We start from the raw sequence: 14,173 nt of genomic DNA on the forward strand, positions 1-14,173 counted from the left end.
TCTGGCAAACACTGCTGTGCTTGGGTTGCATTTGCAGCTGTTTTGTGACGGGGTTTAACAACTCTTCAGTGTCAAGGTATGAGGGACATTTGGAAATGGGTGGTGAATAAGCAAAACAACCCACTAAAATAAGTTTGCAGGCAGGAGTGGACAAATAATGTGGCTCTCCAGATGTCCATGGACTACAATTCCCAGGAGCCCCTGCCAGCGAATGCTGGCAGGGGCTCCTGGAAATTGTAGTCCATGGACATCTGGAGGGCCGCAGTTTGACTACCCCTGCAATATAGGGTTGAAAACCTGACGGATTTGGGGAATAGCAGACAAGGCTTTAGAGTCCTGCTGGTCCTGAATGAGGCTTAAAAACAGACGGGTTGTTCCTTGGGCATAAAGCCTTGCAGATCAAAAAGTGGAACAAGAATATCTGCGTGCATAAAGGCGTGCTAAGCTTTGGATTGTGGAATGCTTTGGATAGCAAGCATTTCCAGAGGCATTTGTCTGCGGCCGGCTGGTGGCCCGGGGGCTAAGATCGGGCTCCCCTCCCCGCCAGGGACAGAGGCTGGTAGTAGACTGGCCTGGATCCCCAAATCAATCAATTGTTCCATGTCCAGTTACCCATCTGCCTGCTTTTAGGACCGGCCAGAGAGTATGTACGGGAAACTGTATTTTAATAATTTTCTCGCCATTGCTGTTATTGGGTATTGCTGTGCGGGTTTTTTAGTGGGGAATTTTAACGTTTTATTGTATTGATTTGTATGAAATCTTGTAAACGGCCATTAGCCAGTTGGCTGAGAGCAAAGGTTATACAAATCTAATAAATAATAATAAATAATAATATCTACCTACCTACCACCCACCCATCCAGCCAGCCAGCCAGCCACCCACCCACCCCGTTTTTAATCTGCCCTGTCCCCAAAGATTCACAACATTTTGAAAACATGAAACATTAAAGACTCAATTCAAAAACTAGTTTCCATCAGGACATCTTCAACCCCCGGAAGGCCCTAGAACAGTGGTTCTCCACCTTGGGGTCAGGACCCCTTTGGGTGTCGAACGACCCTTTCACAGGGGTCATGGCAGGGCAAGCAGCTTGACCAGAGGGAGGGCACCATGCACACAACAGCCTTGCAGGGTAGATCAAGATAGAGCCTTCGTCTGTCTGGAGCAGCGGAAAAGAGCGAGATCTGCATGGTGGGACAAGAGGCAGAACTGAACTGAGAAACCCCGGGGAAAACCCAGTTTATGTAATATCATGAACAAAGAATCTTCATGCCATTGGTCTGTTTCGGTTTAATTTTTGATGAAAGAACCCTTGCATAATTTTATGGCTGGGGGTCACCACCACATGAGGAACTGGATTAAAGGGTTGCGGCATTAGGAAGGTGGAGAGCCACTGCCTTAGAGGCTTGCCAGGGGGACCCTGCTTCCAGAGCCTGCAATTGCAAGAACTGCCCCGTACTGACCACACATTCTTTCCTCCCCTCCTTTCTTTCCCCCTTCTCTCCCCCCGGCTTTTGCACCCATTTGAAGTTCCACCCAATCTGACTGTCCCGCAAGAAAAGTCGCCCCTGGTCGCCCGGGAAGGAGATACGGTGGAGCTGCAGTGCCAGGTGACCGGGAAGCCCAAGCCCATCATCCTGTGGTCCAGGGTGGACAAGGAGGTGCCCATGCCCGACGGAGCCATGCAGATGGAGAGCTACGACGGGACCCTGAGGATCGCCAATGTCTCGAGGGAGATGACGGGGACCTACCGGTGCCAGACCAGCCAGTACAATGGATTTAACGTCAAGCCGAGGGAAGCCCTGGTCCAGCTCATCGTCCAGTGTAAGTCGGTCCCTCTTCTCTATTGCAGCTGTCAGGGGAAATGCCTTTCTGGCCAAAAGCGGGTGCCTCTTTCCCAAGTGCTGGGATCTCTCTGCTGGGGGCTGAGTGTCCTGGACTCTTAAGGGAGCCTTGCATCCCGAGGCCACGGCATGAGTGAAGTGGGTGCACTTTCTCTGCCGGAAGCTGGGCTTCCACATCGGAGGAAGCCAAGGGTCAGTGGCCACAGTGATTTGGACAAAGGGGAGGGATGAGCATGTTGGAGCTTGGAGTTCACAAAGAAGAGGATCAGTCACAATGTCCTTCAGCGCCATGAAGCTGGACTTTGTGTTTGGATGTATTTCCTGTGTTTGGATGGATGGATGGAAGGATGGATAGACGGACAGTCAGGTGGATGGATGGGTGGATGGAAGGATGGATGGATAGAGGGACAGACAGTCAGGTGGATGGATGGAAGGATGGATAGACGGACAGACAGACAGGTGGATGGATGGGTGGATGGAAGGATGGATAGACGGACAGACAGTCAGGTGGATGGATGGGTGGATGGATGGATAGAGGGACAGACAGTCAGGTGGATGGATGGGTGGATGGAAGGATGGATAGACGGACAGACAGACAGGTGGGTGGATGGGTGTATGGAAGGATGGATAGACGGACAGACAGTCAGGTGGATGGATGGGTGGATGGATGGAAGGATGGATAGATGGACAGACAGTCAGGTGGATGGATGGATGGGTGGATGGAAGGATGGATGGATAGAGGGACAGACAGTCAGGTGGATGGATGGAAGGATGGATAGACGGACAGACAGACAGGTGGATGGATGGGTGGATGGAAGGATGGATGGATAGAGGGACAGACAGTCAGGTGGATGGATGGGTGGATGGAACGATGGATAGACGGACAGACAGACAGACAGGTGGGTGGATGGGTGGATGGAAGGATGGATAGACGGACAGATAGTCAGGTGGATGGATGGGTGGATGGATGGAAGGATGGATAGATGGACAGACAGTCAGGTGGATGGATGGGTGGATGGAAGGATGGATGGATAGAGGGACAGACAGTCAGGTGGATGGATGGAAGGATGGATAGACGGACAGACAGACAGGTGGATGGATGGGTGGATGGAAGGATGGATGGATAGAGGGACAGACAGTCAGGTGGATGGATGGGTGGATGGAAGGATGGATAGACGGACAGACAGACAGGTGGGTGGATGGGTGGATGGAAGGATGGATAGACGGACTGACAGTCAGGTGGATGGATGGGTGGATGGAAGGATGGATAGACGGACAGACAGACAGGTGGATGGATGGAGGGAGGGAGGGAGAGAGAGAGAGAGAGAGATAGAAGCATGGATGCATGGTTGGACAGATGGATGGATAGTAATTAGACAACAGGTACCTATCTTTTGGTTTAGTTCAGTTCTGTTGACAGTGAGATACACCAATGGGATTGAACCTCCGTGTGTTGACTGAACATGCAAACAAGATGTGTGGGAATGAGCACTCTGCCCCCCCTCCCCCAACCTCTGTGGGAACACTGTCTTGTGCGCATTACACCTAAATCTCAAGGAGCATCAGGAGAGCCCGACTGGATCAGAGCAGTGAGGGTCTGTTTTTGTTGTTGCTTTGTCATTTCCAGGAAGCAAGTCTGCAATTTGTTTGTCTGTGCGGACTCTGAGAAAGTTATGAAAAGAACATGGGGACTTGTTTTGCATGGAGCAAAGGAGATTTTTTTTCTTTCTGACCCCCACCCCCCACAGAGGCAAGAGGCATAAACTGAATTTATTCAGAGTATTGCAAGAGTCTCCCTCTCATGCATTTGTACCAGATTTGGGACCCTGCTCTCCTTTTTCAAACGATGCTTCGGCAATCACCCTTTCTTCTGTTTGTGTTCTCTGGTCTCTGAGACTCCTCTGCACGTGTGGCTGCATCAGCGTGTAGCTATTTTTAGTTCCTGGTGCTCAACAGCACATGTGCACATTAACAGCATCAGAAGATAGAATCATATAGAAGGGGCATGCCCAGAGCAGGATCAGCCTCAAGCATCAAGGAGGAGGAGTCCCACGGCTGAACTAGACTCCTAGAATCCCAGAGTGGGAAGAGGCCATGCAGGCCATCTAGTCCCACCCACTGCTCAGTGCAGGATCAGCCTCAAGCATCCAGGAGAAGGATCTGTCCAGCCGCTGCTTGAAGACGGCCAGTGAGGGGGAACTCCCCACCTCCTTAGGCAGCCCCTTCCACTGCTGAACTAGACTCCTAGAGTCCTAGAGTGGGAAGGGTCCACAAAGGCCATCTAGTCCCACCCCCTGCTCAGTGCAGGATCAGCCTCAAGCATCCAGGAGAAGGATCTGTCCAGCCGCTGCTTGAAGACGGCCAGTGAGGGGGAGCTCCCCACCTCCTTAGGCAGCCCCTTCCACTGCTGAACTAGACTCCTAGAGTCCTAGAGTGGGAAGGGGACATGCAGGCCATCTAGTCCCACCCCTGCTCAGTGCAGGATCAGCCTCAAGCATCCAGGAGAAGGATCTGTCCAGCCGCTGCTTGAAGATGGCCAGTGAGGGGGAGCTCCCCATCTCCTTAGGCAGCCCCTTCCACTGCTGAACTAGACTCCTAGAATCCCAGAGTGGGAAGGGGCCATGCAGGCCATCTAGTCCCACCCACTGCTCAGTGCAGGATCAGCCTCAAGTAGCCAGGAGAAGGATCTGTCCAGCCGTTACTTGAAGACGGCCAGTGAGAGGGAGCTCCCCACCTCCTTAGGCAGCCCCTTCCACTGTTGAACTAGACTCCTAGAGTCCTAGAGTGGGAAGGGGCCACAAAGGCCATCTAGTCCCACCCACTGCTCAGTGCAGGATCAGCCTCAAGCATCCAGGAGAAGGATCTGTCCAGCCGCTGCTTGAAGACGGCCAGTGAGGGGGAGCTCCCCACCTCCTTTGGCAGCCCCTTCCACTGCTGAACTGGACTCCTAGAATCCTAGAGTGGGAAGGGGACATGCAGGCCATCTAGTCCCACCCACTGCTCAGTGCAGGATCAGCCTCAAGTAGCCAGGAGAAGGATCTGTCCAGCCGCTGCTTGAAGACGGCCAGTGAGGGGGAGCTCCCCACCTCCTTAGGCAGCCCCTTCCATGGCTGAACTAGACTCCTAGAATCCTAGAGTGGGAAGGGGCCATGCAGGCCATCTAGTCCCACCCACTGCTCAGTGCAGGATCAGCCTCAAACATCCAGGAGAAGGATCTGTCCAGCCGCTGCTTGAAGGCGGCCAGTGAGGGGGAGCTCCCCACCTCCATAGGCAGCCCCTTCCATTGCTGAACTAGACTCCTAGAATCCTAGATTGGGAAGGTGCCATGCAGGCCATCTAGTCCCACCCACTGCTCAGTGCAGGATCAGCCTCAAGCATCCAGGAGAAGGATCTGTCCAGCCGTTACTTGAAGACCGCCAGTGAGGGGGAGCTCCCCACCTCCTTAGGCAGCCCCTTCCACTGCTGAACTAGACTCCTAGAATCCTAGAGTGGGAAGGGGCCATGCAGGCCATCTAGTCCCACCCCCTGCTCAGTGCAGGATCAGCCTCCAGCATCCAGGAGAAGGATCTGTCCAGCCGCTGCTTGAAGATGGCCAGTGAGGGGGAGCTCCCCACCTCCTGAGGCAGCCCCTTCCACTGCTGAACTAGACTCCTAGAATCCTAGAGTGGGAAGGGGCCATGCAGGCCATCTAGTCCCACCCCCTGCTCAGTGCAGGATCAGCCTCCAGCATCCAGGAGAAGGATCTGTCCAGCCTCTGCTTGAAGTCGGCCAGTGAGGGGGAGCTCCCCACCTCCTTAGGCAGCCCCTTCCACGGCTGAACTAGACTCCTAGAATCCTAGAGTGGGAAGGGGCCATGCAGGCCATCTAGTCCCACCCCCTGCTCAGTACAGGATCAGCCTCCAGCATCCAGGAGAAGGATCTGTCCAGCCGTTACTTGAAGACGGCCAGTGAGGGGGAGCTCCCCACCTCCTTAGGCAGCCCCTTCCACTGGTCAACTACCCTGGCTGTGACCCCCCCTCCCCCGGATATCTAGCTGATACTGTTCTGCATGTACTTTAACGCATCAGTGCAGATCCCGCTTCCTGCCCTCCTCCAAGTGAGAGCCTTTGGGACAGAATCATGGAATGACCCACTCCCTCCCAATCTGCCTAGTCCTGACCTTGATAAGCCAGTTCAGACTCCTTGTTCGGTAGCCTCATCCTTTGAGAGAGAGGGGAGGACATGACATGAAGATTACCTCCCTCCCCTGGAAATTAGGGGCTCCATTTGACAACAGAGTTGGGTGCACAGGTGGCTGGTGGGGTGTGCCAGCGGCATGAGTTGCATAATGTCCTCTCTCTGTCTCTCTCTCTGCCTCTCTGTCTCTCTCTCTGTGCCTCTCTCTCTCTGTGTCTCTGTCTCTCTCTCTCTCTCTATCTCTGTCTGTCTCTCTCTCTGTCTGTCTGTCTCTGTCTCTCTCTCTCTCTGTCTATCTCTGTCTCTCTCTCTCTCCCCCTCTGTCTCTCTCTGTCTCTGTCTCTCTGTCTCTCTCTCTCTCTCTCTGCTGCCCGTGAAGATGTGCAGCCTCGCAGCTCAAAACCTGGCCTTTTGCATCAGCTTATGGTTTTTAATTCCGGAGAGCGCTCTCTGATGCTTGCTAGCAAGGGGTTATAGAAATTCTGCTTTGCCTGCATGGCCCGTCTCTTTCCGTCCGTACAGCCAAGGAGCAGGAACTTTCAGTAATAAGCTGTGTTCTTGTTTTTGTATGCGGGGTTGTGTTAATCCCATCTTAGCTGCACTTACCGCTCAACTACTTGTCTGTACATCTTGACTCCAGCTAGCGCTTACTGGCAGCTGACTTCCCACCCCCTCTCTCCCTCCTATGTAAAGGTTGTGGCCGTCTGCTTCAGCGCATCCCAAGAAGTGTGTGTGCACACAAACACTTATACCTTGTGTTAAGTCCATGGAGTCAGAGACCAGGGCTCTGGGAGTTCATTTCGGCTCTTTGTTGACCCAAGCAGAACACACTGAGCTCAGTTCTCGAACTTTGCCCAGTACATACAGATCCTGAAGCCAAAGATCTGTCCGCCCAGTCACCTCATTGGTCGTAAAAGTGGATAACTCTGGCATCTCATGGGTTATAGCAGGGGCAGTCAACCTGTGGTCCTCCAGATGTTCATGGACTACAATTCCCATGAGCTCATCTGGAGGACCACAGGTTGACTACCCCTGGGTTATAGGACAGCTGTAATCCTCATTCATTCATTCATTCATTCATTCATTCATTCATTCATTCATTCATTCATTCATTCATTCATTCATTCAATCAATCAATCAATCAATTACATTTCTATGGCATCCTCTCCTGAAGCTCAGGGTGGGTTACAATATAAATTAATGGTTCATCGTTTCAACCAGTTTTTGGTACATCCATAACGAACAACTCATTAACTTGTAAATTACAAAACCTGTAACTTGTAAACATTGTAAAACCAACTGTTAGCAATATAACTCCATGTACTGTCACTTGATGTGGGGGCCAGACTTGGGGTGTCCTTGTGTTGTTTCAGGTGACATAGCCTGTAGGGGATAATTTGGGGGTCCCAAGTCAACGGGATTGGCTTGCTGGCCCCAACCAAACCCTTGGCGGAAGAGTGCCATTTTGCAAGCGTCGTGGAACTGTGCTAGCTCCTGCAGGGCCCTGATCTCTTCGGGGAGCTCCTTCCACCCAGTGGGCGTCACGAGGGAGAAAGGCCAGATGTGCTTCCTTGGAGCAGGGATCACCAATTTGGAATTAGTTGAGCATAGAGCTCTCGGGGGGGAGGGGGTGCATAGGCAAAAAGGCAGCCCCTCGAGTACACTGGGCCCAGACCACATATGGCCTTGAAGGAAATTGTTGTTGTTGTTAGGTGCGAAGTCGTGTCCTTCCCATCGCGACCCCATGGACAATGATCCTCCAGGCCTTCCTGTCCTCTACCATTCCCCAGAGTCCATTTAAGTTTGCACCTACTGCTTCAGGGACTCCATCCAGCCACCTCATTCTCTGTCGTCCCCTTCTTCTTTTGCCCTCTATCTCTCCCAGCATTAGGCTCTTCTCCAGGGAGTCCTTCCTTCTCATGAGGTGGCCAAAGTATTTGAGTTTCATCTTCAGGATCTGGCCTTCTAAGGAGCAGTCAGGGCTGATCTCCTCTAGGACTGACCGGTTTGTTCGCCTTGCAGTCCAAGGGACTCGCAAGAGTCTTCTCCAGCACCAGAGTTCAAAAGCCTCAATTCTTTGACGCTCGGCCTTCCTTATGGCCCAACTTTCGCAGCCATACATTGCAATGAAGGAAATTACCAAGGCCTTAAGCCTGATCTGGGATCCAGTCTGTAGCCCATGCAGCTTTTGAACTGCGGGCTGAATCTGGGTGCTTTTGTACGGACCCTTGTTTCCCATTGGCTGTTTTTACAAGTCTAGCTGCAATCTCAAGCTCCCAATTGGGTCCTTTGTGATCCCCGCTCGGATCTCAACCTCTGGTCCTCAAAGGGCCCACCCAGAATTAAAATTTGTTAGTCTTAAAGGAGCCACTAGGCCCTGTTGCTTCAGACCAAGACAGCTACCCACCTGAATCTTTACGGATCTCATAGACTCTCCCCCACCCACCCAAAAAAAAACCTACTGCAAGCTCATCTGTGCCAGGCAAGAGGGTGCTTTCCCTCCCCACTGTCTAATCTGCCTGGGGATGCTCCTTGGGGCAGAGCTATCCCCCCCCCCACACTTCCTTGCCCTGTTCCCTGTAGGGCCAAGTGCGCAAATCTTGGTTTTGCAGACGCTCCCCAGGTGCTTGCGGTGATGTGGGATTTCTCCCCGGGCCTCGTGGGAGCGTGTGCCACGTATCTTCACAGCCTCTTTCATGCCTCTGATGGAGGCCCTGTGGCTTTCACAGGCTCTCCCTTGAGGGGCTCTTGCTGCTGTGCAGCTGTGCACCGTGTGATTTTGAAATCCACAGTGAGGGAGGAGGCTGGCTCAGGGGCAGAACGGCAGCTTTGCATGCAGAAAGCCCCTCGCCTTCTTTCCTGGTGTTGGGAATGCCCCCTGGGAGGGCTCTTCCCCACGCTGAACTGGCTGGGAGTGGGGCAACAGCAAATACCCTGCAAGCAAGTACCTTGCTGGGTTGTGACCTTTGCTGCCCCAAAGAGAACAGAGCTTTTGGTGATTTCCTTTAACGAAGCACCTACAGAGTTCTCTAATCGCCATAACATGTTATGTTATGATTGTTATTTAAAGTATTATAACAACTAGGGGCAAAGCCCGTTGTCTCCAAGAAGACAACGGGCGCTAGAGCTTGGCAGTGGGAAGAGGAAGGGGAGGAGTTGTCCAGTCTGTAAGGGCATGGGGTTGTCATGTGTGTTGTGTAGTGTTACCCAAATTGCGTGGACACGTGTCCTAAAAACACGTATCTTTGAGCTTGTGGGGAATATTAGCTCAAATGCTGCGAGAGGGGGGTAACTTAGCGTTATCGGATCGTTACCTTTGTATACGAGGGTTATTACGCCTGTAGGAACTCAAGGCAAACACAGATTTAAATGGTAAAATATTAATATAAGCTTTTATTAAAAGGAAAATAACAAAAAGACACACAAATAGCTAACACACATACAAGCAGTCATATAGAGAAGGGAGAGGAAGAATGGAAGGCTTGATAGTTACCTGTCCGAGGAGTGGTGGGTCAGAGGAAGGAGCACGAACCAGCGTGGGAGGTCCCGGGTTGGAAGACACTCAGAGTGGCTGTGTGAAGCCACAGTTTTTATAGGATTTTGGGAAGGGGGCTATGTGACAAGGCTCAGGTAAGCATGTGCTGGAAGTTTCCAGGGTCCCCAGAGATTAGGACAATACCTGGCCAAGTGGGGGTGATGGCTGTAAATGGATTTGGATAAAGGTATTAATGGCTCTGAGGAAGAGAGCCATCAGGTCTAGCTGGCAGGATGGGAGGAGATATCCCCTGGCAGAGGGGCCAAGTGTGAAAAATGTTGCAAGACAAAGGATTTTCCTAGGAGCCCTTAGGCAAACAGGAGGAAGCCAGTCCACTCACTTAGAAATACAATGGGGGGGGGGGGGTGAGCTGATGCAGGCTTGAGTCCAGAGGCACCTCTGGGTCAGGCAAAGGCTGTCATTCCAAACCTAAGGCAGAGAGCAAGATTCTAAGATGGAGTCTGGCCTGGCTTGGCTGACCCTAGCAGTGTCATGGCTTTAGCTTAAGCCTAGACTATTGTGGGGTGCCATTGGTTATAGAAGACAGTGTGCCAAGACATAAGGCAGGGATCCTGCCATGCATAACATTCCCCCCCTTCTGTAGTGAATTATATGTCCAATTTATTCACTACAGACCAATGTATAATGCGTTAGTGGTGGCAAAGATTGAAATTCAGACTAGAAATTCAGAGAGAAAAGTGGGGCCATCTTCTGCCACTACAAAAACTACAAAAACTTAAGCCAAATTAAAAACAAAACACATTTAGGAGGGGTTTGGGTGACTTAAAGAAAGCTGTGAAGTTGCCATTCCTCTTTACCACAACCACTCAAAACTAAATGTAACATACATGAACTATGAACTAGCTAAGCGTGAGGTCTCCACCATATGAATAAAGCAATGAACCAATGCAAACTAATACGTTGAGCAAGACAATCTAGCAAACAATAGACAAAAAGCAAATGCAGTGAAAACCAAATTCTATGCAGGCAGGAAACTGTGAGCAGTACCTGAGCAATATTTTAGAATGCGAGCACTAGGCAATCCTAAAAATGCTGGCAATGAATATCAAGCAATTACTATGAAGCAGGCAGAAAGTGTCAGAAACTAAAAAGTTAGACAATGAACTAAGCAATGGCTTCTAATAAGCAATGCAATAAGAACAAAGTAAAGCTAAGCAATTTAGCAGAACTTATATACATAAACTAGCAAACTATTTTAAACTGATGATACAGGCACAATGCAATAGACAGTGAGTTGAAATACAGGGCACAATACAATTTGGAATACAGACAATACAGTTTGAAAAACTTCCTCCCCCCCCTTGTCCCATTGGTAAAGGTGGGAGTGAAGCTGGAGATTCCTTGAATAGTTGAACATGAGGATTGATGAAGATGAGCGACTGGTTCAGCAGTTGAAGATGTTGATATATATATGCATATATATATAAGACATTGCTGGGTGATGTTTGCAAACACATAGAATGGTAAAGGAGGTTCCTCCATGGGGGTAAAAAGCAACTTTGGCGAGGATCCATTTTATGAGAGAGCCACTGGCAAGAGGTTGTGGCAACAAGCAAATAGCTGGAGATGTGTTCAGCATACCAGTTGATCTTTCTTTCCCCCCTTGTGACTAAAATGGCAGGGGAAGAGGCAGTAAAGGCACTTGTCCAGGGCATCTAAGTGTATGCAGGGTCAGAGGTAGCATATAGAAGAAGCAGCAGGCAGGGCAGTGAATATTCATAGAGCAGGAACAGCAAGCATCAGTAGTTCACTAGCAAGTAGGCTGGGGCAGAAAGCGCAGAACAGCAGGTCACGATCACAGGACACATCCATAGCAAACGCAGGCAGAGGATCGCTGTCATCTTGACCAGGTCAGGTCTGGAGGTTGGCGAGCAGGAACAGCATGCAGGCAGGACCATCAGGAATTGGTTGTGATGCACAAGCCTGGAGCCTCACTAGGGCAGGCTTGGCAGACGTGGGTTGCAAGAATGTTTGAGTGGCCCAGGGCATCAACAGCACAGTGGAGCTGAAGAGCTCAAGGGGGAGACACCCAATTGAGAGAAGGATGAAGATTGACAAAAGTTCGATGGAGAAGTGTGTGCAGCTGCAAAGAGTGAGGCTGCAAAGTCTGTTGAGGCTTGGCTCAAGCAGGAACACAGCCTGATGGATATACTGATTAGGGAAAATACTCAAAAATTTAGAGCTTTGAAGACAATGAACTCAAAATGAAAGATTGGAGCAGAGGGGTGCCCCCATATGTGACTGTCAAAAAAATCTACTGTGGTGGGTGCCCACCATGACCTTACAGAGACTGAAAATAGAATTTAAGAGGAGCTAGATGCCATCTCCAGGGAGGGAGAGGGAGATTAGAGTGCAATCATAAAACAAGAGAAGGAGGTTGCCAAACTCCTGGTGAGTTTGGGAATTTGAGAAAAAAACTGATAGATTACTATGGGTTACTGCATCAAGATGCTTTGTAGAAATACACAAGAGGAGAGAAAGTCCTTCAAGTAGTTTTTGGAGGCTAGGTCTACTGGCCTTCTGCACTGTTGTGTAAAAAGAAGCATTCAGAAAAAGAATCAAAGAGCCAAAGTTAAAGGTTCCTGCAAACATGTTGCAAATGGTCTATGAATGAATAGATTAGCAGCTCAAATACACACACATATATATGAGGGGGAAAAATAAGAATTGCTAGGTAGAATCTGGTCAGTTATTTTCCAAGTTAATAAGCACAAAAAGAAATAGAAGCTCTGATATGCAATAGGTTAAAAGCATAAGCAGAAAACATACTACAGATTCTTCTCTATAAGGAACATAAGATAAATCAAAACACAAAAAGAAAGCTTCAAAAACAAAACTTGGATTGTGATCTACCAAGATCTTGCTATAAAGAGCTCAAGAGAGGACTCCTAATTAAAAGAGGACTCAAAAACATGGCAAAAGAATTTGCAAAATATTGTGGATTGACATAAACAATCTAAAAAGTTAGAGCACATAAGCACAAATCTAAAAGCAAAGGTTTCTTATAAAAATGAATAAAACCAATAACTTCAAAGAAAATTTAAAGGTTGAGGTATAGAAACTTGTTTTTCAGATTGAGATCTGCCTGCTGGTAGGCCAGGCTGATTAGATGTCAATTGCTTCTTTAAAAAGATACATCTATTGGAGTACTGCTGAGGATATGAGTGGGAAAGAATGAATGAGGAGAACATGAAGAGTCCCATTACACAATAGTGTGTCAAAAGAATTGTGTTTTTTTAAGGAGGAAAGACTGTTCCTCTGTACATACACAGAGTGCCTTTTCATGGGAGTCAGGCTGAGTGGAAGCCTGAGTACCCAAATGAAAGGTCTGTATGAAGCTGTTTCAAAACATATTCAAAACAAAAACAAAATTGCAGAAACAGATTTTTAAACAAAATGGTCTTATGAAAAAAAGAAAAAAAAGTGTTAACTGCCAATTAAAATTTGAAATAGGAAGTAAAAATGTCAGAGGGAAAAGCTTTTTCTCAAAGAGAAAATACTTCAAATATTAAAAGCAGCCAAAATTGTCTTAAAATAAAAACTAAAACTAAACATATTTTAGAACAGAACAATTTTACTGTACTCTCCCCCCCTTAGATTCTCTCTGAGGTCTTTAAAGAAACAAATCTTCTTCCTGATTTGGGAAGAAAGAATACTTTCAGTCCTTTGTTATGTGGATTAGTTGCCTGGATGGGGGAGAGCAAGGCATGAGTCATGGGGCTGAGTGCCTAGGAAGGCAGTTAGACAAAGAGAGTCTGTTTTAAGATTGCAAAATAGTGGCTGTTTCAGTGTGACTGCAACTGTAGCTGGAGGCTCTACCAATTGCAGCCAAATTTAAAATTTGAAAATTTGAAAGTAAAAATGGAAGCACACATGTTAAATTAACTCAGTGGCACTGGAACCATTTGTGGAAGTTGAGAAAATAATTGGAAATCTGTTAACTTTAGGGAAGCTAAGAGAAAATTGAAAAGGAATGTTGTCCTTGCAACAAATTCTTCCCTGTTAAAATAATGGTTGTCACCTTGGATTTTGGAACTCTGTACAGGTTCAGAGGCAGGGTTTCCTTCCTGACTCTGTGATGGGGGAACTGAGAATATTTCCTCTTCTTTAAAGACAAGAGGTGAAGCTGGGTTACTGGATCTTCTGTATTTTCTTTTCAATTTATTATCTGTGTGGCTTTGGAAATCCAGGACATTTTGCAAATGGGTTTTTACATTTAAAAGTTCACCCTGGAATTCCTTGTTTTTCTCATTAAGATCCTTAATTTCTAAATCTTGTTTCTGGGTAAGTGTTTTAAATTTCTCTATTTCCTTCTGCCAATCCTTAGGGGATTCAGAAGAAATTTCTGTGGGCCTAGTTCTTGTCTCCATCTCTGGCTCATATCTGAGCATTTTCCTGGTTTTCCTCTTCCTCATGGCCTTCACAAAGGCACACATGAGCACAGATGTGGGTTGGTTATCATACTGGGTCATGTCTGCCCCAGTATTTCTAAGTTCCCGCCACAGAAAAATCCGGTCCCTAATTTTATTCTGCCACTGAGGGACAGAATCTCTATTAGGTTTGGGATTGTTCTGGGGGAAGTTATTGGAAGAAAAACCAC

General features: G+C 48.6%; 1 protein-coding gene across 2 annotated transcripts in view; it reads left to right on the forward strand.

Annotated features, from left to right (window-relative positions):
* Positions 1-14,173, forward strand: part of MDGA2 (MAM domain containing glycosylphosphatidylinositol anchor 2) — a 413,649-nt gene that overhangs the window by 273,179 nt on the left and 126,297 nt on the right. For both annotated transcript variants that reach the window (XM_077324137.1, XM_077324138.1), the window contains exon 8: positions 1,528-1,821. In XM_077324137.1, coding sequence (XP_077180252.1) covers positions 1,528-1,821 — 294 coding nt within the window. The remainder of the gene's footprint in view (positions 1-1,527; positions 1,822-14,173) is intronic.

This window comes from Paroedura picta, chromosome 2 (genome assembly GCF_049243985.1).
Source record: "Paroedura picta isolate Pp20150507F chromosome 2, Ppicta_v3.0, whole genome shotgun sequence".
NCBI classification, from domain to species: domain Eukaryota; kingdom Metazoa; phylum Chordata; class Lepidosauria; order Squamata; family Gekkonidae; genus Paroedura; species Paroedura picta.